Raw genomic sequence first — 27,788 nt, 5'->3', positions numbered from 1 at the left:
ATACTAAACCGTGCATATTGCCTATGTGGAATTTTATCCTCATACTGACTCTACCAAACTTAGTAGAGGACCACTATACAATGTTAGCTACCAATATACCTCTGGTATGATCTTTGCTATAAATCATATTACTATAGGGGTGTGGCAAGTTTTGACCCCAGAGGCACAAGCAAAGCTCTTGGACTTCTTGTTTCAGAGATTTTTATATATTAATTTTGCTTTATGTTCAAATTGTATATTTGATCCTTGGTTGCCATCAGTTTTCAGTCAAGGGGAAAGGTTTGACTGACTCTAGATGACGCTACAACACAAATATGAGAGCCACCAGTGGGCTTTGTGGTAAGAAAATTAAAAAATGTTTTTTCCTATACAAGTCAATGTTACAGTGGTGACCTTCAGGGCCAGGCCACTTTTGATCCCAAGGGCATTATTTGAAAAAACTTTGAAGAGCACCTGTAAATGATGCTAAATATAAAATATGAAAGCATTAAGCTTTTCTGTTTAAGGCAAAAAGATTTTTAAAGGTATTCCTATATGTAAACAAGATGTGTTTGAGAAACACTATGCCCCCCAGCATGTGAAATGAGCGATTTTGACCAATATATTTGACCTTTGATTTTTAAGGATGACCTTGATCTTGAAGGATCACCTTGACCTTTCACCACTCAAAATGTGCAGCTTCATGAGATATACATACATGCCAAATATGAAGTTGCTATGTTCAATATTGCAAAAGTTAAGGCAAATGTTTGACATGCTATGTACAATAGTTAAAAAGGTATAAGCATTTTTAAGTATATGACCTTGAAGGATCACCGTCACCGATTAATACGTTCAGCTGTATGAATAACACATGCATGTAAAATATAAAGTATCTGTATAAAGTGGTACTGACGTTTTGGCATATTTAAAATGAAAATTGACGTTTGTAAATGACCTTTGACCTTTCATGATGACCTTGACCTTAACAGTTTACAAATTAAAATGTGCAGCTCCATATGCATTTGAGAAGTTGTTACGAAGTTATAGTGTATAGTAAATGAGCGATTTTGACCCATATATTTGACATTTGACCTTGAAGGATGACCTTGACCTTTCAACACTCAAAATGTGCAGTTCCATGAGATACACATGCATGCCAAATAGGAAGTTTTCTATGTTCAATATTGCAAAAGATATGGCATATGTTAAAGTTTAGTGATTTTGACACATATCTTTGACCTTTGATCTTCAAGGATGACCTTGAACTTTCACCACTCAAAATGTGCAGCTCCATGAGATACACATGCATGCCAATTATGAAGTTGCTTCAATATTGCAAAAGTTATGGCAAAATGCTAAAGATTGGCGCAAACAAACACACAAACAAACATACCAACAGACAGGGCAAAAACAATATGTCCCCCACTATAGTGGTGGGGGACAAAAAAAAAAAGGCTACTGTAAAACCATTAAATTTCGTGTGGTACGAATTTTCGTGGATTTCGTTGGTCCACTGAACCACGAATTCAAGTACCAACGATTATTTATACATTTTTAATCCGAAATCGGTCATTTCCGAATGTCATTTCTGACTTTTTTTGTGTCGTCAGTTATCAGAGATATTTGTTTTTGTAATAGTTACTTCACTTCAGTAGGTCACATTTCACTATACCTATCAGTTTTTCTTTTTTTTATTCATCATCGTTAATGTACGTTTTATTAATCATGGTAAATAAATATAATAAATAGCATGACCAATTGTGAAGAAAAACAAATTTTTTTACGTGACGTCGTAAAATTAACAGTTTGCAGATTTATCATATATGTCAATATGCGCAAATTAAATTTAAAAGAGACATAACGGTTTTCACACATGTATTTTGGGGACCTTATTACTCAAGTGTTTTTACTAGGGGACCGATTGTGCTGAGAAGTGCAAATATTGTCAAAACAACATGGATGGCAATTAGCGAGCTGGGACCCACAAGTGCGCCGCTTTATCGCTCTTATCGACAATTATCGGCAACACTTTCATGCTTCAGTGCACATTAACCTCAAGTCTTGCTGTCAACGCAGATAAGCAGATTATGCTTTGTTATTACTCTGGTTGTTTTAATAAAAGTATAATTATTATGATGGTCAGTCTTCCCAAAAATTTGAAATCCACGAAATTACGTGTCAACAAATTAGTTGTTTTTCATTAAACCACAGAATTCATACCGACGAATTTCTATACGTTTACAGTATTTAAGACATGTAACCACTAAAGCAGGAAAAATTTTGACTCAAAGAGCATAATTTGAACAATCTTTTTTGAGGACAACAATACCATAGTACAAACCAAATATACCACCCTTGCTATTTTACAGACGTTTTTAAGGTTTTCGTTTTCAATACCGCTTTCTGAGCCACAAGCTACTATTAATTATTTCTTGAGAAACCCAAAGCATTTGAAAATTTGTTATAAATGGCCACCCAAGGAAATTCCATCCGATTTTGCCCAGTGGTTAAGGAATAGAAGTCGTTTGAAGAAAAACTTCAATCAAACACACAAGTAAGCAGACATGGATAGACGACAGACTTCACAAACTAAACCCTCACCATGAGCACATCATGTACCATTTGTACCAGTGTACACCTACCCTATGAAGAATTCTGGTTCCAGGACGGAAGTAGGTGAACGTTCGACAGCACTGGAACAGAAAACACACATACATAGAAAAAACTAATCTAAACAGCAAGGTATTCCATAACACTGCAAAGGTCAAAAGGTAAAAACGGATTTTCTATTTGAAAAGGACGTAGGATGAAGATTCACTTTTAGTAACAGTTTGCCAGTATTTAAAAAATGTGCCAGTACATTAAGCCATTCCAGTGATTACATTTCAATAACACATTGTTTGCGATACAAAACCAGTGTATTTATATCTTTATTTACAGCCATTAATTTTATCTTCTATTGCTTTCAATCACATACAAACTATTCACCTTAAGATCAATTGGATCTCTGTAGTAAAAAGCTCTCACGGCCGGGGCAAGTAAGTCTGGTTTCTCGTCAAGGATTGCAGCCATAACAGCAGGAATGTAACAATGGGTATAATGCTTGTGATCCTTTACAAGGCCTGGAAATCTGGTTGTGAAGTGAGAAATTAACAACTTCAAATAGGAATATCAAAAGAATGTAACAAAATTGTTAACAAGGGCTGTTTGTAAAACATGCATGCCCCCCATATGGGCTGTCAGTTGTAGTGGCAGCCATTGTGTGAAGACGTTTTTTGTCACTATGACCTTGACCTTTGACCTAGTGACCTGAAAATCAATATATGTCATCTGCCAGTAATGATCAATGTACCTATGAAGTTTCATGATCCTAGGCTTATTATTCTTGAATTATCATCGGGAAACACTTTGACTGTTTTGAGTCACTGTGACCTTGACCTTTGCTCTAGTGACCTGAAAATAAATAGGGGTCATCTGCCAGTCATGATCAATGTACCTATGAAGTTTCATGATCCTAGGCGTAAGCATTCTTGAGTTATCATCCGGAAACCATTTTACTATTTCGAGTCACTGTGACCTTGACCTTTGACCTAGTGACCTGAAAATCAATAGGGGTCATCTTCCAGTCATGATCAATGTACCTATGAAGTTTCATGATCATAGGCATAAGCATTTTTGAGTTATCATCCGGACAACAATTTTACTGTTTCGAGTCACTGTGACCTTGACCTTTGACCAAGTGACCTGAAAATCTATAGGGGTCATCTGCCAGTCATGATCAATAGACCTATGAAGTTTCATGATCCTAGACGTAAGCATTCTTGAGTTATCATCTGGAAACCATTTTACTGTTTCAAGTCACTGTGACCTTGACCTTTGACCTAGTGACCTGAAAATCAAAAGGGGTCATCTGCCAGTCATAATCAGTGTACCTATGAAGTTTCATGATCCTAGGCCTAAGCGTTCTTGAGTTATCATCCAGAAACCATCTGGTGGACTGACCGACCGACGGACCGACCGCCTGACTGACATGTGCAAAACAATATACCCCTATTATTCTAAGGGGGGCATAAAAATATAGATGAAACAATCAAACTTAGATATTAAACAGTAAGTTAGGACATCAGTTCTTTGTTCACCAAGGCATTCCCATAATTAGTTCATAATTTAAAATTTTCACAAACAAAACATTTGACGACTCTGTTACCTCAATAGGGTATCATTTTATGTTGCATTTGTTTACTTAATATTTTTTTGCTTGCTTATGCTTAAAAGCAGCAAATTATATGATAAATAATATTCAAGGTAGGTCTTGAGAAAATAAATATTTATTTGCTCTGTTCCCAAACCCCAAGTTAGGTTCATGCTTAATATTCAAAGCCTGGCTAAATAAAACTTATCTTTGTTCAACACCAACCTGGCAGTTTTATGGAGCTTTAAGCTGCAGAAAAAACGTACTTATTGATCCGGTTATTTATTAGAATCTGCACATTGCATGCAGCCCGAGTCTGTTCTGGGTATTTCCGGATACATTCTATGGCGTCCCGTATGCTGGTCACAGCATGCGGGAACTTAGCAACATCAGATGGGGATTGTGGGATAGGAATGATATGCAGCTCTCCATTGTAAATGTACACCTGTAATAATAACAGGCAAATGATCAATTAAAAGTTAGCAAACTGAAAATGTAATGAATTACTACTATACAGTATAAATAATTTTTATGCTAATAAGTTTTGCTTGTCTCATTATCAGACATGTTGCCTCATCACAGTGCACGGATGCAGAACAATATCTAGAGCTACATCAAAACTTACTGTAACTGTTTTAAGCTACTCCCTCTGTTAAGAAGCCATAACTATTCCCCACTAAGCAATTTCTATGATGATAAAAACTTATTCATTATACAACTGTGCTGGGCTCTACAAATTCTACCAATCAAAGTAGTATTCATTGTAGCCGGTACCCACCCTGTTTTCAGCGGTCTCAGGATTGAGCCACTTGGGCAGGGCGTCTGCAGCCTCTATCAACAGGAACTCTTCATCAGTGTCGTGTACCCTGAGTGCAGATCATAGGGAACTTAACAATAAAACATGGTAAGTATATAACGCATTTTGATCAACTCAAATTTCAACTGCTATCCTTTTTACCAGTAGATAAACTGTTCCAAACAATAAGACCCACACACACCTTTTGATAAGGAAAATAAAATATATTAAACAATAAAAAAATATTAATAAAATAAATAAATTAATTAAAACAAGAGATGTGTTTGTCAGAAACACTATGCCCCCTACTGCACCGCTTTGATTTATTTAATGTTTTTTATCATTTTGCAGGTACAGATAATTTTTACAAGGGAAGTAATATTTTTTAAAGAGATATAGTACAAAATATTACTTCCCTTGTAAAAATGATCTGTACCTGCCAAATGATAAATATAAATTATCTCCCTTTAAAGCTTGCTACTTCCCTTGAATTTGTTTTTTTTACCTTTGACCTTGAAGAATGACCTTGACCTTTCACCAGCTCCATGTGCTACACATGCATACCAAATATCAAGTTGCTATCTTCAATATTGCAAAAGTTATGGCCAATGTTAAAGTTTTCAGACAGATGGACAAACAGACAGACAGACAGACGGATGGACTGACGGACAGTTCAACTGCTATATGCCACCCTACCGGGGGCATAAAAAAATTAGTCTCAGTCTTTTTTAATTAACTAGGACAACAGGGATTGGTTGGTTCACTTTAAATGTTCAATCAAAATATGTCTACAAAATAAACAAGAATATCAGTGAAACTGATGGATGCTCCCCGAAGATGCGCTTTGTCAATCTATGTGTTTATAACCAACTAAAAAAATCTTTTATTAGACTCGGTGACCTTGACCCCAGTGACCTCAAACCTCATCAGAAGGTAGAGGTCCATGCAAGGTACATACATGCCAAATATGAAAGAGATCGGTAAAGTATTGAAGGTGCTATGAGAAACTGTAACAATAGTGTGACAGAAAAATCTATTATAAGCCTCGGTGACCTTGACCCCAGTGACCTCAAACCTCATCAAAAGGTAGAGGTCCATGCAAGGTACCTAATTGCCAAATATGAAAGAGATCGGTAAAGTATTGAAGGTGCTATGAGAAACTGTAACAAAAGTGTGACGGAAAAAATCTATTATAAGCCTCGGTGACCTTGACCTTGACCCCAGTGACCTCAAACCTCATCAAAAGGTAGAGGTCCATGCAAGGCACCTACATGCCAAATATGAAAGAGATCGGTATAGTATTGAAGGTGCTATGAAAAACTGTACAAAAGTGTGACGAAAAAATCTATTATTAGCCTTGGTGACCTTGACCCCAGTGACCTCAAACCTCATCAAAAGGTAGAGGTCCATGCTAGGCACCTACATGCCAATTATGAAAGAGATCGGTAAAGTATTGAAGGTGCTATGAGAAACTGTAACAAAAGTGTGACGAAAGTAAGGAAGTATGGAAGTATGGAAGTAAGGAAGGACAAACTGGCAACTATATGCTCCCCGAAAAATTTTCGGGGAGCATACAAAAAAAATTATATTATGATAAACAAAATTAATGAATGCGCAAAAAGTCAAAGACATTAAAAATGATGACTTGTGAGCGTAATATCTTCTGTTACCTAGCCACCAGCCCCGGGAACCTCAGAGTCAGTTGATAAAGCAAGTACACTATGTACCACTCATCCTCTATGTTCTCCCCGAAGTTGGTCTGTCCGATGAAGTGGGCAGGGAGAGCACCTAGAGATGAAATACCAGCAGACATGATATTGGATAGACATATAAGCCTCATTCTGGAAAAGCTGGGCTTTATGCTTATGCGTAAATTCTGCAAAGGCTAATCAGGGACAACACTTATGGCTCTTGTATTTTTTTTAATTAATGGAAGACGCTTCTCAGCAAAAAATAGTTTAGGTAGAATGTGTTGTCCCTGATACGCCTGTGCAGACTGGGACATCTGGGACATCACTTTATGTACATGGCCTGTGCAGACTGGGACATCACTTTATGTACATGGCCTGTGCAGACTGGGACATCACTTTATGTACATGGCCTGTGCAGACTGGGACATCCTTTTATGTACATGTATTAAACCCAGTTTCCTCAGAGGGAGGTTCAAATATGTTTTACCAGTACTTAAAACTGAATAATCTCATTACCGGTCCAGGACAGAAAATGGCATTGTAATGTAATAGAAGATAAGTTCCATTTTATACTAGAATGTTCACTGTTCACTGTCTACTCCTTAAAATATACATTAACTGGGTAAACTGTAAAAGTATTACGGTGAATACCATATCTACCAAAATATATACCTAAACACATGCACGGTATTTTTTATTGCCTTCTTTTGACTTTTGTATATTTAAAATAACATAAACTGTTTGTTTTAATAAGTGTGATTGAAAGAAGCTATTAACATGACAGACGGACGGATGGGCAGACTGAATGACGGACGCACAGACAACAGCAGTTCTATATCACTCCGCCATTTGCGGAGGATAATAAATCCACATTTAACTGCCTTTTTAAATTTATATTATAAAGTGCTTCAGAAAGATAGTGCAGTATAATAAACTAAATAAACCAATTATTGAGGTAATTGCAAAAGTTTGGCATTTTTTGGGGGGGGGGTCCGAGTTTTTGGGAAAAAATGTTACTTTTTGTCATTGGAAAACAGCCTGTAAGAGGCTGTAATTTTGGGCAAACATCATCACTGATTGTGCAGTTGTATTTCCTCAAAACTGCTCATGTGTATCCAATATGAAAATTTGAATCAGTAGGTGGCTTACTTTCTTTAGAAAAAAACAAACTAAATCAAACCATAGAGATTAAAAGCATCAACATCACAGGTAATCTCAGGTACAAATAATTGAATTGACATCAAATTTAAAAAAATTAAAATTAGAAATGTGCAGAACATATCAAGGAGGTTCAACACCATTATGAAACCACATTGAACCATATTACTTAAGGCATCTTTTTTCCTATTTTTAATACTACTTGTACATTTATTTGTTTACACACATCATTTAAGAATGTCAAAGTCAATTTCAGCAATACTAAGTGAAATTATGAACGACAGCTGTCTGTATTGATTTAATAATTCATAAATGTTATCTTAATTTATATCCCTTGTTTTACAAAATAATTTGAAGTATGTTTGAGATAAGATTCACAGCTAAGCTAGAACATGGTACATGTATTACAATTTTCTTTAATACATAAAATAAGGAGCTTTGTCGCCAGCAAAATCTCTTGACACACTATAATGACAATACTGTGATTAGGCAAGTACAGACATAATAGCCCTTCAATCAATCAAAGCTTGACAAGCTGTTAGATATCCAGAACATTGTCTGGAGCTTGTCAACTATCCCCATTATGATCACAGAAATAGTGCCTGCCTTAAAATAGGGCTGCTATACATTATCTAGCATTAACGATTCTTATTGATTGAAGCTTATCAATAATAAATTGTCAAAATAAGCTGTAAGCAAACAAGGTTTTTAAGTTTTACATATTTAAAGTAAGCTATTGAGGATTCAAATCACTGTATAATAACAATATTTTTTTACTGAAATATTTACTGTATTTATATTGCAGAGAAAATGTATACTAAAACATTTTTTAATACTATAAACAAGTTTCCATTAACAATATGCACAGACACAAAATTGTTACCGGTATGAGACCTACATTGCAATAAGGTTAAGCTTGCTCCAAGAAAAGATGTGTCTGACAAATGACAACTAGTGTTTTTCCCAGGAGGGCAAAGGGGCATGGCGCATTACTTTCAAAAAGGGCATTTTAGCGCGCAGTTTAGGCAAAAAAGGGCAAAAACGTTCCGTGAATACCTGAATTAGGGAAAAACATGTAATCGCATCAGAGGCAGTTGTGGAAAAAATATAAACAAGCACATTTAATGGTAATAGATGTATTTAACTTACTATGATTTATATTAATATATTTACCTTGCAATGTACATTTAAGTTCCATGCTGTTTCAATAAACTGTACAGCACGAAAAATATAATAAAGCAATATATGCATATGAATCTGATAATGCACAGATCCACTAACATATGAATGAAACCATGTTTGTCTTATCCCATTTTCTAACAATAATCTTGACAGATGTTTAAAACAACATTGCGAGTAAATTGATCGCTAACAATATGCAAACACTCGTTTCCGTGACATACATCCACCGAGTAGATTACAAATAAATAAATAATGTTGTTGCTATCTAAAACATTTTTGTGCATCTTTGATTATGGGAATAAGACAATTCACCCCCAAGACAATTCACCCCCAGGAGACAACTCACCCCCTAGACAATTCACCCCTGCTCCCTGGACAATTCACCCCAAGACAATTCACCCACAGGAGACAACTCACCCCCTAGACAATTCACCCCTGCTCCCTGGACAATTCACCCCCAGATATTTTGTTGTTGTTTTCTTTTGCTGTTTGTTTAGGATTTAGTAATTACGAATATCTGTTTTCTAAGGATAGTTATTTGTATTCTATTTGATTTTTATGAAGTTCGAATAAAAGCATATTAAGATGTTCTCAGAATGTCTTTCTTTTTTTCATCAAATTACTTGCAATTGAAACATAACTGTGCTTTTTATCTATTGCTGTTTGTTTTTATTATTAACAATATCTTATTATTGTTGTTTTTTTTTATTAAATAATCAATTATGTGTTTTGTTTTATTTAAGATTGTTTTTATTGATTAAAACAGTTTATATTTGTAAAAAGTGTATAAATAAATAATAATGGTATTGGATACATTATTTGGAAATACTCCAATGTTTTTAATTTGATAAGTTATGCAAGAATTCGAAATTTTCATAATATTACTATGTTTATTTTAAATGGGAAATATAATAATAAAAGATTTGTCACATAGTCAGTCAACAAAATAACAACACCTAAAAACAACCTTTTCACACCACTAAAGGTAACAATTAACAGATAATCTGTCAGGCATTCAGAGCTGATGAGGGTACTGATTATCTTCTTCTGATTATCTAGTGGTAGATATACTGATTGGGGTTGCTTAGAGATAAGGCTGTAGTATGGAATGAGTTAACATACTGTATGATTGAAGTGGACTTGAATTGAGTACAATTAATGTAAAAAATACATTACATTTCAAAACATTTTTAGTAGAACCATACTAGCGGTATTATAGTGGATTTAATAAATCATGAAGTACTCCTGTAAAAGTAGCATTTTAAAATTATTACAGAAAATTGCGTGAATTACTGGATTTGAAATGAATACTGATATTTGCAGACTAAAATATGTTTCAATACACAACATTACAAAACACAACTTCTATTACTTATCCTTCAATGAGAGAAAATTGAACACCTTAATGGATAATAAGAATAAAAATATATATTTTTTTAATGAAACACCTATGTTTATAGGCAGTTAAATAAAAATAATAATAAAAATATCAGGTGAACAAAAATGGAATTTTTTAATACAGGTATTACCAGGTATTATGCACAGCCCAGTATAATTATTTGTCAATGTGTGTAACTGAAGTCTTTGTTTATAATAATAATAATTATATGTTTAAAAATAATATTTTTTTAATAATAATTATTTGTTTAAAAATAATAATCAAAATATCAAGTGAACAAAAATGGATTTTTTAAATACAGGTATTATGCCAAGCCCAGCATAATTATGTCATATGTCAATGTGTGTAACTGAAGTCTTTGTTTATCTGTTTTGACATTTTGATTAATCTGTTTTGACACTTTGATAAAGCCTCGCCAGGGGTGTGAATGCGTGATTGTAATACCCATTAATTGCATGCTCCCAACCAGATTAAATTTCCTTTCTTTAATTAAGGTTTTCTTATCAATTAAACCATTTTATTTTATTAAATTAATTATCCTATATAACATGAATAAATAAATAATTGTGATATTAATGTAAAATTCTAAGAATTTAATGAAACTAATTAATCATCTTCAATATTTGACAAAGTACTAATAATAAAATAGTAAAATAATAATATTATTTAAAACAAATGCACAAATATTATAAATACAAAAAACTTAATTAATTTCAATTTTATATGTTGTAACACAGTTTATAGAAAAATACATTGGTTGAATTGCATTTGACAAAAAACACAATGTCATCTTTCATTTACATACTACATTTATTATTTTCAAATCAAAATTGTGTGCAAAGTCAAAATTATAACCCCAGAACATCTGCTCACAAATTATGTTCAAATATGACAAAAGCAAATGACCATAAAATCTCATATACAAATATGGGGGTGAATTGTCTTGGGGGTGAATTGTCTTTGGGGGTGAATTGTCCAAGGAAATCAAATTCTGGGGGTGAATTGTCCAGGGGGTGAATTGTCTTGGGGGTGAATTGTCTGACACCCATTGATTATCACAGACATTTCATTAATTCCTTCTTAATGTGTAATCTCCATCGTTAATTCGATCGTTTACGACGTTATTTGCCCTTTTTGCCGAGTCACAATTTAATTCTGTATAGTCCGCCATGTTGATAAAATGTCAAATGATGTAAGCGACAGGTGCGCATAGCAACGTTAAATCGTATACGCCATTCGCATTTTGTTAAATTAGTATACGTCTCAGTAATTATTTGAATAATTAGATCTCATTATCTTAAAGAAGAAAACGTTAAGAATAAACTTGTTTGTGATTTTAAATGTAATTATGCGTACAAATATATGTTTTGAATAATGCATGCAATGCACAATTGCAACGAGAATAAGATCGAGTTTTTCATCAAAAGTCCCGAAGTAATGATTTTATCGTGGAGGAGAACACATTGCCGACCGAAAAGTGCGCTTGGTATAACATAGCCTTCGGCATTATCGATTGATACTGACACGGGGTTATTCACGCATGACTAATTCACAGCTTTGTAGCAGTCAGAGACCTACCTATAAATCGAGCACTGTAATAGATTAAATCTACTCAATTTATATAGTCGATTAGACGTTGCCGTCTCGCGAGTAAATCAAGCACAGTCGGAGCGTCACAGACAATCAAGGAAGCTGATTTTGCGGACCAAGTTAGATCATAAGGCAATAAAGATGTTATCGATAAGGGCGCGTGGCGAAATTTGCCTTTGAAAAAAAGGCGCGTGGCGAAATTTGCCTTTGAAAAGGGCAGAGTGGCGATCCGGGAGGGCGGCGTGGCTTTTCGCCACGCTAAAATGGCCTGGGAAAAACACTAACAACCCTACATCTTTTCCCCATGTGGAGATATTGAGACTTAACATTACCAGTTTCTAGGTACAAACAAGAAACCGTCGGAGACGGGTGATGCTCCCCAAAGGTTTTTTTGTCACAATATTGCACTATATATTCAGATAAAAGGAAAGGTCTTGAGGGGCATAACTTTGGACAAAATAATACAATGGATGGTTTAGCAACTTAAAAATTTCAAAGGGCCATAACTCTCTAAATAAATCATCTAACCAGAACCCACAAATAACATGCGCATCTCCTCAAGGTAGTTAAGCTTCCCATAAAGCTTCATTGAATTCCAGTCAGTAGTTGGGGGGACAAGAATAATTGCACTATATGTACAGTTTATAAAAAATTTCAAAGGGCCATAACTCTGTAAAAATCAACTGACCATAACCGGCTGATAATATGCACATCTCCTGTTGGTAGTGAAGCTTCCCATAAAGTTTCATTGAATTCCGGTCATTAATTGCTGAGAAATAGCCCGGACAAATATTGTGCACGGACGGACGGACACACGGACAGACGAAGCGGCGACTATATGCTCCCCCCAAAAATTTTGGGGGAGCATAAAAAGGTACATTAAGCTTAAATGAAGCACAGAGTTATGGAACTTCGTACATGCCCACACACAATGACCCCAAACTCATTGTGAAGATTCAATTGAATACCTGTACTAGAAACAGTGATATGGAGCTTTGGCGGATTTACCAAACACTGTTACTAGTAGGGTTCTTGTTGACAATAATATTGTCTAACAGGCACCACAGCCTAAGAATCAAATCAATGGTGGAACATTTGCCTATCTTACGAATATTTTCCCAAAATATATGAGCGCTACTTTCAAGGGCAAAAAAATAATGTTTAGCATTAACAGTTTATACCCAAATTAACATAACAGCACAGTAGAGATATCCCATTTCTACTTAATATTTCATTACTATTTTAACAATAACTTTCCATTTTGGATGCATCCAAAACTTAAACCAACACCTATATGCATTTTAAACCTTTTCTTGAGAGGCTCTCTATTAGAACCTTTATTGGGAAACAGTGAGTATTCAGAGGAAAAGCTGATGTCATGGGCCTTAAGGAGCTTTTGTGAGAGAGGAGAGAAAGAACAAGCCATGTGTGACAATCAAGATCATGGACCTTTGCGACAAAGAGAGCTGAGGCATGAGAAGTACACCAGCCAAGACTCGGGGACAGAGTACCAGAAAGCAAACAGGGAGGTGAGGAAGATGAAAAAGACCAAGGAATGGACTGCACAATGCAACAACATTAATTATTTACAAAAAGATTTCCACAGGCAGCAGTAAGAAGGCCTTCAATACCTTCAAGGCCAGTGTTATGGCAAACACAAATTTTGCAGTCCTGAAAAGGTAGACCAAACACTGCAGCTACTAACTTCTATAACTACCCGTTTGGACAGCAAATCCCAGATAGTAAAGGGGATAAAAAATGTCTGTCCATACTAAAGGCAGAGGTTGAGATGGGTGTACACAGTCTGAATGCAGCGAAATCCAAGGGAGTGGAGAACGTCCCTTTTAAACTGATTAAGCACGGAAGAGAGGCAACAACTGCATCAACAACTGCACTATGCCAGAAGATGGGGGAGAAGAAGCAGTTGCCTAAGAGAGGCAACAACTGCATCAACAACTGCACTATGCCAGAAGATGGGGGAGAAGAAACAGTTGCCTAAGAGAGGCAACAACTGCATCAACAACTGCACTATGCCAGAAGATGGGGGAGAAGAAGCAGTTGCCTTAGAGAGGCAACAACTGCACTATGCCAGAAGATGGGGGAGAAGAAGCAGTTGCCTAAGAGAGGCAACAACTGCATCAACAACTGCACTATGCCAGAAGATGGGGGAGAAGAAGCAGTTGCCTTAGAGAGGCAACAACTGCATCAACAACTGCACTATGACAGAAGATGGGGGAGAAGAAGCAGTTGCCTAAGAAGTGGACCCCCAGTCTCTGGTCATCCCTCTACAAACTTACCCTAACCAGATCATTAGGCAGACAATTGACTAAGTAGTACAGCTTGGACTATTAGGTGAATAGTCCAGCTAATAAAACCAAAATAAATAAAATGTTTACAATATAATATCAATATTTAAATCTTAAGTTAGGATTAATATTATCCATTAAAACTCTTTCACCTGACATGTTACTTTAAAGTAACATAAATACTCAAAATCAACTAATATCAATTCGCAAAATATTTCTTACAATATTAAAAGTTAACACAGTGTTCCTTATAGCAATAGCCAACATTTCAACGCTAGATGTGGTATGGCAAAATTGATTAAATGAGACATAAAATGCTTGTTTTTAATTTTGTGTGGCACAAAATTTTCTATTTTAATTTCCCTCAACAATATGTATCTTTTCATACCTCAATAGAAAAGGTGTATAGGTGTTGGTTTTAATGATGCCCAAATTGGATTTCAACCTCGGTCAAGAACATCAGACCATATGTTTGTTGGACGTACTTTATTAGACAAATATTTTAGTAAAGGAGATAAGTTGTATGCATGTTTTATCGATTTTGCGAAAGCATTTGACACTGTTATGCATTCTATTTTGCTTTGTAAACTATGTTCAATTGGAATAAGTGGTCCATTTTACCACGTTATAAAATATATGTACACTGATAATTTAGTTCATTCAGGGATTTTTTGGCCCGATTTTATAGCCGAAATTCGGCTATGTTCCCAATCCCAAAAAGTATACTTTTTCCCCAAAATGTGGAAAAAAAATCCCAATTTCCAAAAAAAAAAATTAAAAAAATTTTTTTTGAAAGAAGTGTCTAATGCGTATTTTATCTCAATTTTAATTCAATTACATATAACAAAGTATTATATGATTTTGTTCTTTTAATTTGAATGATTATAAAGAGTTATATCAAATTTAGTATTTCCTTAATCAGTGGACTTTTCGTGTGAAAAAAAGGCTGATGAATTTATTTTCCCAATTTCATGAAAATGCCGATAAAATTCCCAATTCCAAAGCCATGGGCTATCTTCCCAAAAAGTGGAAAAAAAACCTGGTTCATATTAAGATAGATAAAAAGTTAACAACTGTACTAAACCAAAGATCAGTGTTCGACAAGGTGACAACCTTAGTCCTAATTTGTTTAAAATCTTCATAAATGATCTACCTTCTATGTTTGATATCTCTGATGATCAAGTTACTCTTGGTAATATGAATTTAAGTTGTTTATTATATGCTGATGATTTGTTGTTGTTATCAACTAGTTCTAATGGACTACAGTGGTGTATAAGAAAGCTAGAGCACTTTTGTGATAATAATGGTCTTGTTGTTAATTTGAAAAAGACAAATATAATGACGTTTTGTAAAAGTGGTAGAATATCTAAGGAAAGGTACTTTTATATAGATTTTTAAATTCAGCATGTTACTTCCTATAAATATCTTGGAATTATCTTCTCATCCTCGGGAACATTTAGTTATTGCCAAATTGATCTTTACAATAGGGCTAGAAAGGCAAGTTTCAAACTGAGTAAAATATTTGGGCAATTACATCAACGGGTTGATACAGTTTTGCATCTTTTTGATCACACTATCAAACCTATACTTTTATATGGATGTGAAATATGGGGAACTGTGAATAGCAATAGTCCAATATTTAAGAAGGACAACTATAATCTTTTGAAATCTTTTGATAATATGTATTGTGAGAAACATCATGTGAAGTCTCAGGGCCCTCAATCTATCAAATCTGGCGCCGAATTTCGGCCGCAGTCCCCCACCTGAAAAGTATACTTTTTTCCCCTTTTGGGGGGAAAAATTCCCCTTAAAAAAAAATAAATTTTTTTTTTTTAATAGAAAGATGTGTCTCATGATTATTATATCTCAATTCTATTTCAATTTAATCTTTTCAAACATACTAAATTATGAAAAATGCAATGAATATAGTGCAAACATGTACAAATGAAATAATGAGAGAGTAAGTAAAAAATTCCCTCAAAAAGGGAAACGCCGTGAAAATTCCCCCTCCTAAGGGCTGCGGACCCCTTCCCCTGAAGTAGTGTGAGGGCCCTGGTGGAAGTTTTTGAAATATGTTTTAAGTGTTCATAAGCGAACGTCTAATGATGCTGTATATGGTGAACTGGGACGTTTTCCTTTATATGTTGATATTATATGTAATACTGTTAAATATTATCAGAGAATGTATTCTGGTAAAGTAAGTGCCTTATTGTCAGCTGCCTTTAGTGAAGGAAATATACTTTTTAATAGTGATAAGAACAGCTGGGTCACAAGTGTTTATCATATTTTCAAAAGTCTTAATTTATCCTCTACTAGTTTTCATAAAAAGAATTTGCATTCTCTGGTAAAGCGAAAGCTAGTGTCCCTGTATAAATCAACTTAGCGATCAAGAATTACTAGCACGAGTGGTAAACTAAGAACATATTCCCTGTTCAAAAACAGATGTTGTAAAGAGCAATATTTCTATACATTAAAAAATAGAGATATCAGAGTTTTGTTTACAAAGATTAGAGTTAGCTGTCATAAATTAAGAATTGAAACTGGCAGATATCAGAAAATTCCAGCTGAACAGCGTTTCTGAACTTTATGTAATTTAAATTTGGTAGAGGATGAAATTCACTTTGCAATGTTTTGTCAATGTTTTCATGATGATATAGAAAAGTTATTTGAAAATGTACAAAAGATAAATAATAATTTTATTAAACTTTCAAATGAACAGAAATTTGTCTGGCTTATGACCTCAGAACTTCAACAACATGAAATTATCTCACTTTTTGCCACTTCTTGTATAATGACTACAATAAAAGAACTAATCTGGTAATTTGTGATTCATTTGTCATTATTAATGTGACCAGTAATTGGTTTAATAAGCAATTCTTATTCTTATTCTTACCTCACACAAACGCTAACTTGGTACATGAAAATGTGTTGAATATATTGATCTGCAGAAACAAACAAAAAAGAACATTACGTATTTTGATAATCTTTGTAACAAGACCACATCTAGCGTTGAAATTTTGGCCATTGCTATGAGTATGAGTATGATTTTTTATGTGTTAACTTTATTTTCGAAATGTTGTACCAAATATTTGTTGAAGTTTAATTTTTAATTAATTAATTATCCATAGCTGGTATTATATATAAGATAAGATTTATTTTGAGTCGGCAAGACATAAATAATATATGAAATGTGCACTTAGAGTAAATGAATAATAAAACGTTGTTCTTTCGTATTAGCATTAGTAAACAAGCTTTGTTCACCCACCAGAATCACTCACTGCTGACAGCTGGAACCCCTCGTTCTGCCAGATAACATCAATAAGATCCGGACTTAACGTGGTTAGATATTTCACTAGCAATTCATTTAAGTTGTCTTCATTCTTTGATTCATCTGACAAATCTGACAACCTCGGGAAAAGGAAATATTCCACGACATCATCAGAAACTGTATTATGTTTTTCAGCCATGCTTCATATATTCAGGGTCATAACCTTTTAAGTAGCCAATGAGAAAGCGGCTGTCATACTCTAAGTCACATGATCAGGAAGAAAGTTGTTATTGTTTCTTAAAATATTATTTTAATAAACGCTGTCCTATTTTGTGTTGACAATGCTAAAACCCAAGGCGCTTACACAGGTTCTTAGCCAGACGAACTCTGGAGGTGTTCAAAGTACACTGTAAGTCTGTAGGCGACCCGGCGATTTTATCATTAAATATACCATACGGTGTTTCAGTAATTACTTTCCAGGTGGAGTAGTCCCATCATGTGTTATTTAAATGGTATGAGTTTAAGGCGTTTCAGTAAACGAAATGCAGCTTCTACTTCTAGAGTAGTATTTTTTTTCTACAATTTGATCTAATGACATATTATTTTACACCAATGGCCCAGATTTGAATTTGTCATAGAATGATAATTATTGTCAAGAAATACGTTTAAAAAATTAAGAGGTTCGAAAGATGGTTCGTCCATGATAGATAAAGTTTCATCAAGAAACGTATTTTAAAAAATGTGTTTTTTACTTCAGTTTAGCGATAATAAGTTGCAATAATAAGAGAGAAAATCAGGTTAGCATGACTACTATTTTGTTAATATACCAATTGTCCTTGAGTCCTTGGTGTTTTACGACAGTTGACCCAAATACAAACTAAGTGGCGCCCGATTGGTGGTTTTCGGCTCGGGTACCTTTTTAAATGTACCCCAGTAAATGTACCGCGGGTATGAAAATATACTGAAACATACCTGGGAATTTTAACCCTAAATTTGTCGTTGTCGGCTAATTTGTTTAATTACTTATGTTTATATTTATGTTAATATTCTGTAAATTTGCCTCTATATTATTGAAACTCCTACTCGAAAAAGCATATTGAGGTAGGTTTGTTTAAAGACAATTTTGTTTCATATTCCGTAGCGCGTTTTACAACATCGGATTTTTTGTGGGAATAAAACTTGGGTACAGTCTAAATTGGCCGGGTACATGTTAGTATATTTTCCGTACCTGGGGTACATTTAAGTATACTTAAGAGTACCCAGGGTACGTTTAACTAGTACCCAAGGTGACAATGACCAATCAAGCCTAAAAGGCATATAAAGAAAAGCATTTTAATAATAGATTGATGCCAGAATGCAATTGCTCGAATTACTGCATCCTGATATATCACCAAAAAACTCACATGATGCACTTCTGTGGAAAGGGGATCCATTCTGCTTTTGATTCATAATGGTTGTGACATTTATGTCATTCTCAATATACATGCATGGAGATTGTCTGTTATCTTAAGCAACATCTGAAGTTTGTATGTTGCGATAAGTAATTGCCAAGAGTAAAAGATATTTGTCATGTTCATGATATAATTATGCCCCCTTGGAAGAAGTGTTGTTATTCTATTTGTCAGTTGGTTGGTCTTTTGGTAGATATGTAAGTCTGTAGACCGTTCATTTTCGCTTGATATCAAGACAACCCTTTGAACTACAACCAGGTAAATTGGTATGGTTACTTGAGGTAAAAAAGTCAAAGGTCATTGTCAAGGTCACAGGAGTTAGTCTGCAATATAAATTATATTGGGAACACTTTGATCATGCAAATAAGGTCACCAGGTGTTGGTTTCATGATACTCTAACAGAAAAATTGTTTTGACACTATTTTGTGATAACGCTTTGACCTGTGATCATTTACAGTAATTACTCTTAAGTTTTCGTGTCCGAAAAATTATGGAACATATTAAAAAATAATAGGTGTCTTAAAAATTAGGGACAAAAATTAAGTGTTCGAAAATGATAATTATATTAAAATAAAAGCAATGCACAATAGTTGTATTGTGATTTACTCTTCTTTTTTTACTTTGAAATAAATACAACTTCACAGCTTTGCTTTGCTAACTCTTGCATGAAATGATACAGAACAAAAAAGTAATAAGATTTAAGTTTAAACATACTGCTTCCTTAATAGGACGATATCATTTAAAATGCTGTTGGGTGAATCGATTGTTTTTCTACCGGTATAAATGGTTATTTACCCAATTACGCACATGTTATGGTCCATTGTCCTTAGCCATGCATCTACCAGATTTTATGACCTAAATCAGGTCACACAAAAATGATTTGGGTTTAAAAATAGGGTTTCCGAAAATTTAGAGTGTCCGCAAACTTAGAGTAACTACGGTAAATATAGTGGTTCCATTGGAGTAAAAGAAGATTTATTTTGATTAAATGGTCTTCAGTTCAACAGGTGAAAGGTCAAATAACAAGGGATTATAACATGACATTTGTTTCAACACATTAACTTGAGACTGCATTGACCTACAATCATTCAGTTTTTAGTGTATATTTTATTTGGGTCGAAAGTAACACGCCTCTTAAATATGAGTTCATAAGATCAAAGGCCAAGGTCACAGTAATTTGTACCATGAAATTGCTTAAATAAGAAATCTATAAGTACCGGTATAGAATTCTTAGGATGATATATATTAGTATGCTGTTTACTCTTGACATAGGATGACTCCTATTAATGTTTAAATCAAGCGATGTGAATTCAAGGTCACCGTTGGGGGGCATATTTGTTATAGAAAAATCTCTTGCTTGTACTGTGCCCAGTGTAGAATCAGCAACACAAGCCATGCCTGGAAGATGAACCAACATTCAACTAATTTGTAGCTCAACTTATCACAGAAAAGTTAGAGCTATACTTCACACCCGAATATTGGCATTCCTTCAGCATCTGCAAAATGCTCTGGGTCAGGTAAACTTGCAACATATCCAAATTACTGTTTCTGCTGCAGACTGTACAACCAATGTAGATGCTTAAAGTTATATGTTTTGTTAATAATAAAAACAACATTTGATAAACAGTTCTGTTAGAAATTGTATAACCTTTTGTTCTACACTCTTGTGAAGGTTGTTGAACAATGAAGGAGCCCTGCTTGCGTATTCTGGCTATGGTGACAAAGATGCAGCAGTGACCTCAGCCATTGCCAGCAACATCTGGATGACCTACCAGAGAACTGGAGCCACAGCCTTCGGGGATGATAAACTACAGTTCCTCCTCCTGGATTGCAAGGTGTGGTTAATGCGTTATTAAGTCTTTGCCATACTTGAAAAAGAAATGTGTACAATAATAGAAGGCTTCAGGATTTAATATGGGGTTTCTATCAACTTTAGGAGTGAATTTTTTTTAGCTCACCTGTCACGAAGTGACATGGTGAGCTTATGTGACCGTGTGATGTCCGGCGTCCGTTGTGTGTGCGTGCGTGTGTGCGTGTGTCTGTCCGTCAACAATTTGTTTGTGTAGACAGTAGAGGTCACAGTTTTCATCCAATCTTTATGAAATTTGGTCAGAATGTTTATCTTGATGAAATCTGGGTTGGGATTGTATTTGGGTCATCTGGGGTCAAAAACTAGGTCACTAGGTCAAAAACTAGGTCACATAATAGGTCAAATAATAGAAAAACCTTGTGTAGACAATAGAGGTCGCAGTTTTCATCCAATCTTTATGAAATTTGGTCAGAATGTTTATCTTGATGAAATCTGGGTTGGGATTGTATTTGGGTCATCTGGGGTAAAAAACTAGGTCAAATAATTGAAAAATCATCAACAATTTGTTTGTGTAGACAGTAGAGGTCACAGTTTTCATCCAATGTTTATGAAATTTAGTCAGAATGTTTATCTTGATGAAATCTGGGTTGGGATTGTACTTGGGTCATCTGGGGTCAAAAACTAGGTCACTAGGTCAAAAACTAGGTCACATAATAGGTCAAATAATAGAAAAACCTTGTGTAGACAATAGAGGTCGCAGTTTTCATCCAATCTTTTTGAAATTTGGTCAGAATGTTTATCTTGATCAAATCTGGCTTGGGAATGTATTTGGGTCATCTGGGGTCAAAAACTAGGTCACTAGGTTAAAAACTAGGTCAAATAATAGAAAAACCTTGTTTAGACAATAGAGGTCGCAGTTTTCATCCAATCTTTATTAAATTTGGTAAGAATGTTTATCTTGGTGAAATCTGGGTTTGGATTGTATTTGGGTCATCTGAGGTCAAAAACTAGGTCACTAGGTCAAATAATAGAAAAACCGTCAACAATTTGTTTGTGTAGACAGTAGAGGTCACAGTTTTCATCCAATCTTTATGAAATTTGGTCAGAATGATTATCTTGATGAAAACTGGGTTGGGATTGTATTTGGTTAGTCAGGTGGGTGATTCAGGGCCATCATGGCCCTCTTGTTATTATTTAATTCCTTAAGTTGAACCTGGGAATGCGATTTTTCCCAATAAAAAAAGTTTACCAATGAAAATTTGCCAAATGTGATATAAATTGCTGATACTGTTGTTCAAATCGTCAATATTATAATTTTATATTTTATGTGAGGCCATTTCTCAGAAAAAGTTAAAACATTAATTTCTGAATTCCTATTTGACGAACATGACCTTTTTTATTATCAAAAAGATATTTGCTCTTAAAAGTCTTGTGTGGAGTTATTAAAACAATGATTTTTGATGCTAAATATGATTTTAATACTTTAGAAATAAAAAAATAGACAGTATCAGCTCTTTTCTTCCCTCACACTTTGAATATTATTCTCACCGGACTATGAGTATCAATAAATGTATTAATTATTGCCTTACTTGAGTATATTAGCAATTTAAGAACAATTGTACTTTTTCGGCGTAAGCTGTCTTAAGCCAGCTTTTCACCTTAGCCTGACCTTTGTAAGTGTCCAATAAAATTCCAATAAAATTTCCCGCGGCTAGGTACGAATGAATACACTTCATTTATTCCATTGGCTGATTTGAGTATACCACCAGAACATTGGAAACATATCCGCGTCTTTGTAACACTGTTTTACTGTATGAAACAATTTTATCTCGAATGAAAAGGCTTAATAGATAGAACAGTTTTACACTCAATTCTCGACATCAATACAGTTTGTGCGTACACCTTTTATTTTCAGAGTATTACCAGCGCAAGAGCGTTTATACTTAAAAGGCTATGTTCTCATATTTAGTACTTACTTCCTTATTCCTGTCAACATGTTAACATGTAAAAGTATAAAGAGCAATGGAAGCGAGGCCTCACTTTAAAGCATTGCATTTCAACCCGCGAGGTATATCGGGTCAATTCGCGGACATTCAGAGTTTATATACAGGTCATCACCGGAGTTGGCGGCCAGTAAAATAATCGTTATATAATAAAGACGCTATCCGTGAACTAGGTGACCTGGAATTTTCTTTAGACCAGAAATATGTTAAATGAAGATATTCAGCAATATAATTATGGTATGTAAATAATAGATTCTTAATGTGTTTTCAACAATACAATGATAAATATTATTGTTGATAAATTTAACAATAATTATTCGTCCATATTGCCTAATGTACTAAAGTGATATTATGAGCATGTAACAGTTTATAGGTGTCTATCGCAACCGTTGATTATTTTTGATGTTTCTACTTCATATACACTTATATTAATTAATGCAGCATCATCATACTAGAACAATATACCAGAAAGAGAAAAATAATGCATTTGAATATCAACCGTACTTTCGTTTGACAACTGATCATGCGTTTACGAGTTGAACCTAAATTTAGTTTTAGTGCAGATTTGTTCATACGACACAAAGACACGAAATTGTTTTACGGATCATTTCAGCTTACAGGATTTGGTGGGTCACGTAAGAATATCGAATATAAAATATATTTTTATAAACAACTGGTAGCAAGGTGAGTTGCAGATAATTAATCAGTAACCACATTTTAACTAACTATTTTGACCTGTTAATTCTTTTCAGCTCAATTCAACAGTGCAAAATGCCCATAATATCACTTTAAGCATTTGCACGATGATAATTGATACTGTTAATAATCGAATCAAATAGCAATGCCCGACAAACCACTAAAACAGGTTTGTTCGAAGAACGCGCTTATAAATACGGATACTTCTCGTGTGGCCGGTTGACTCATATGTTTAAATTTCACTTCCATTCTTCTTTTGGTTTTCTGTTTTGTATCTATAGGTTTATGACCAGCAATATGTTATAATGTAAAATAAGCCGCGAAAACTCCCCGTAACATCCCGTACTGCGTGTGATGCAGCTAAGAACTGCACAGAAAAAGACATTCGCTATCCTTGATCTCATTCATTAAACTTTTTACGCCGTATATCTTTTTTAAAGATATTTCTTGTTTAAGCTCACCTGAGCCTGAAATGCTAAAGGTGAGCTTCACTTTAACTTTTTGTCCCCCATAGTGCAATGTTCGTTGTGTGTCATGAACATTTCATTCTTTCCCACTCTAGAGACTAAACATCACAGTGTTTGCTCAATCATGATGAACTTTGTGTGCAAAAACTAGGTCACAAGGTTTATGTTTTGAAAAATCTTGTTACCACACTAGTTGCCACATTAATGACTCAATCTTAATGAAACTTGGTCATAATGTTTATCTTGAAATATCAAAATCAAGGTTGGATCTGGGCCATTTGTGTCCAAAGACTAGGACATGAGGTCACACCTTATGAAAACCTTTATATTGTCAATTTTCAGAGCTTTTCCACTCTAGAGGCCCCACTTTGGGCTAAATCTTAATAAAACTTGCTCAGAAATGTTTTTTCATAATATCTTGGCAATTTTAGGTCACGTTTGTCGAAAAAATATCAATAAAAAAATGCAAAAATATCAAGGCATTTTTTCTAAATTGGGTCAAGTGGTGTCCAATACTAGGTAACAAGATCAATCTTTGACAATTGTTGTATCTTGAAGTGAGGTGAGTGCCTAAGGGCCATCATGGCCCTCTTGTTTGTAATATTGTACTATAATTTTATGACAAAATGTGTCTAAAGTTTTATTTGCTTATTGAAATTTGTTGCTTGTAGTTGTTGTAATGATAAAATTCATTTTTTCTTGTATTTCAGGAAGGAAAAGTTGCCATTACTAAAGTAGCCAATCTATTATTGTGTCTTTGCTGCAAAGAAAATGTAGGTTTTGGAATGCTTAAAGCAAAGGTAAGCTAAATCAAGACCAAATTCAACATCAAATCATCTTGTGCATGATAAATTTTATTGATAAATAAAAATGTACTGCAATATCTTTTAAAATCAGTGCAAAATGGGGCTGTTTTAAAATTAGAATTTTGAATATGAACTATATTGTCAATTTGTCAGGTATAAGTGTTGCAGTAATCTAGTTTCTCATGAGTGGCTTGACAGATTTCAAACAAAATCTCTAATTTAAATTTTGTCATAATTAAGGGTCTTTTTCAATATTACATCTCAGCTTTATAGCCAGGTAACTACTCATAAAACTTTATTTATATGTATATACCTTGTACTAAGGCCTTCCCTGCCCATTGGGTCAAGATCACTAAAATTACTAAAAATGGCAAAAATAGATTCATTAACTTCTTATAACGCATTGAGTTATTATACTGAAACTTATTACAATTATTCCTCTTACCCCAGACCTAGCTTTGGATTGTATATGTAGTGTGTGGGGTCAAGGCCTCTAACCCCAGACCTAGCGTTGGATTGTATATATAGTGTGTGGGGTCAAGGCCTCTAACCCCAGACCTAGCTTTGGATTGTATATGTAGTGTGTGGGGTCAAGGTCATGTTTGGTTAATATAGAGAAATGTGTCTGCTCAAAACTCAGGAATAAATTTAGCTCTTGTAATGAGTCAATGACACAAACTATATAAATACCTTATATCCAGACCTCATAAGCATTGCAAGGTGCATGCACTAGGTCAAGAGCAAAGTAACTGTTATACAAAATATATATATATATATATATATATATGTGTTCCATCCAAACTTAATTTAAGATTGCACCGTTACTAAATATAGTTAAATAGTTTCCACTCAATTACTCAATAACAATTGACCTATTGTATTGAAACTGCTGACATAAATGCCTTATTTTCCAATCCAGCATGGGAAACAAATTAAACAATTGTAATGGAACTTCATACATAGATGTCCTTGGATTTCTAGTTTTATGTTTGTGATCAAGGTCAAGATGACTGTTACTGAATAAAGAAAAGTCATTTATGCTTAATATTTCCAGAACAATTGAGCTATTGTTATGCAAGCATATATACAATTATTGTACAACTACATCATTTGTGTTTGCATTTGGTGCACTTTTTGTCAAGGTCAACAGTCAAGGTCACTGTTAGTAAATATAGAAAAAATGCTTATGACCAAGGTTAATGTGTCTGATATGATATGTTTGCAAATTAGAAAAGTTGTTAATAACTTTACTAATCCCTAATATAATTACCTTCTTTGCAAGAATTGTGGTTCAGAAAAAAAACAGACACTCGGACAAGAACACGAAAGGTTAAGAAGACTGTCCTCCAATAGCTCTTGTTAATATGGTATTAAGATTTAATTCTCTTTGCCATCAAATAATTAATGATAATACATGTGGCTGAAATTGAAGAAAAGGTAACTATAGTGAATTTATAATTACCTCCCTTGAAACTGAAATGTCTATACTTCAATGGGTGTAAAACTAACATGCCATATCCTTAGAATAGATCTTAATTTATTGCTGGAATGACATACATTTCTTATGCTTCTTTCCAGGCAAAAGCATTAGCAACATATTTAGAGGATCCATTGTCACAGATAGCAGCCTCCTGACAGTAATGGATAGACCGGATATGCCAAAGCATTTATCTCTCTTGGCTTCGTTCTTTTATAAATGATAGTAAATGTTTAATATGTTCACAGAATAACATATTTCATTTAGTATTAACTTATCCGTGTGCATGACCTTACTGATGAATTTGTGTTGTTTTTTTTGTTGTTGTTTTTAAAGATTTTTTTTTTAACGAAAACCATATGCATTCTTGATGTTAAATTGTTTATTTGTATTTGCTGTTCTCAATATTGTAAATTTATGTATTTGTTAAGGACGTATAACGCATTTTTTTTGTTACACATAGAATTTGATAATTTTTTGTAGTTTGCTGGAACCATCTTTTGCTGATGTCAAAATGAAATAAAATCCAGGGTAACAAGTGTTTTTATGTCGCCTTAAACAATATGACTGTTTCAACCTATGGGTAACCTCTCAAGTTGTTAAGAAATTAGGGGCGAATCATTAAAGAATATGACTGTTTCAACCTCTGGGTAACCTCTCAAGTGGTTATGAAATGAGGGGCAAATCATTAAAGCGCAAACCGTTCAGGGGTTGAGTATATTCAGTACCTTAACACATTTGCTTCAAAGGACAAAAGTGATAAAACTATATAATCGTTAGTCTCTTACGTTACAAACAATTATATAGACATATTTGTGAGGGTACTGTATCTACTTGCCTACTAATATATGTACATTATTTTCCCACTTTTTGCGTTCTCGCACACAGAGTTCATTCTTACTTACCCAAATGGTTCTTGGGTTTTCAAACAATAAGAAAAAAGAGGGGGAAAAACTGGGTCATGTGGGTCGTTTGGTCACAATTAAAGTGTAACTGCATGTAGTAGAACAAAACAAAGATCACAAACAGACCGTAACCCTGCTAACTTCAAAACAGATAATCGCGATTGAAAATTCACAAAATAAGTAAATAGGCTTCAGCTGGCTGCTCAATATCATTTGGGTGAACCGATTGCTCTGTAGACTATCAAACACATATATCTCTTTGAGAACTCGTAATTATAAATATATTATTATATTGATAGGTGGTGTTTCTACATTCTCGAATATGGGCCGGTTCAAATTCCCGTACATTGAACAGGGTTACATTTCGCGTCTTTAGTAGTTCATCCAGTTCAAAAAATCTTCAGAAAATGTATATAAAAATATGACTGATAGCAGAGCAAAGATTCGTTATGTGTCTTTGTTGCACTTGCGGTACGAGCATTTGTTCGAAAACATTGCTTAAAGATCGATTGACAAGACTGCCAATGTCGTATTGCAGATCAATATATTAATAAAATGCAACCGAATATTGCAACAACATATTTTTTAACCAGATTTGTCGAAATAAAT

At 34.3% G+C, this 27,788-nt stretch overlaps 2 protein-coding genes across 2 annotated transcripts in view; one reads left to right on the top strand and one right to left on the bottom strand.

Moving 5' to 3' along the window:
- Positions 1-17,816, bottom strand: part of LOC127866392 (protein ecdysoneless homolog) — a 45,345-nt gene extending 27,529 nt beyond the window's left edge. The window contains exons 1-6 of the mRNA XM_052406885.1: positions 17,562-17,816; positions 6,641-6,758; positions 4,953-5,040; positions 4,441-4,619; positions 2,971-3,112; positions 2,625-2,675 (exon numbers count right to left, since the gene is read on the bottom strand). Coding sequence (XP_052262845.1) covers positions 2,625-2,675; positions 2,971-3,112; positions 4,441-4,619; positions 4,953-5,040; positions 6,641-6,758; positions 17,562-17,763 — 780 coding nt within the window. The 5' untranslated portion in view covers positions 17,764-17,816. The remainder of the gene's footprint in view (positions 1-2,624; positions 2,676-2,970; positions 3,113-4,440; positions 4,620-4,952; positions 5,041-6,640; positions 6,759-17,561) is intronic.
- Positions 17,804-26,813, top strand: LOC127866446 (ragulator complex protein LAMTOR2-like). Its single transcript, XM_052406974.1, has 4 exons — positions 17,804-17,973; positions 20,688-20,850; positions 24,702-24,791; positions 26,376-26,813. The coding sequence occupies exons 1-4, from the start codon at positions 17,906-17,908 to the stop codon at positions 26,430-26,432; spliced, it is 378 nt and encodes a 125-aa protein (XP_052262934.1). The 5' UTR covers positions 17,804-17,905; the 3' UTR covers positions 26,433-26,813.
- Positions 26,814-27,788: the final 975 nt, after the last annotated feature.

This window comes from Dreissena polymorpha, chromosome 2, assembly GCF_020536995.1.
Source record: "Dreissena polymorpha isolate Duluth1 chromosome 2, UMN_Dpol_1.0, whole genome shotgun sequence".
Lineage (NCBI taxonomy): Eukaryota > Metazoa > Mollusca > Bivalvia > Myida > Dreissenidae > Dreissena > Dreissena polymorpha.
Note: the sequence above shows the minus strand (reverse complement) of the source record. Positions and strands in the feature narration are given on the sequence as shown.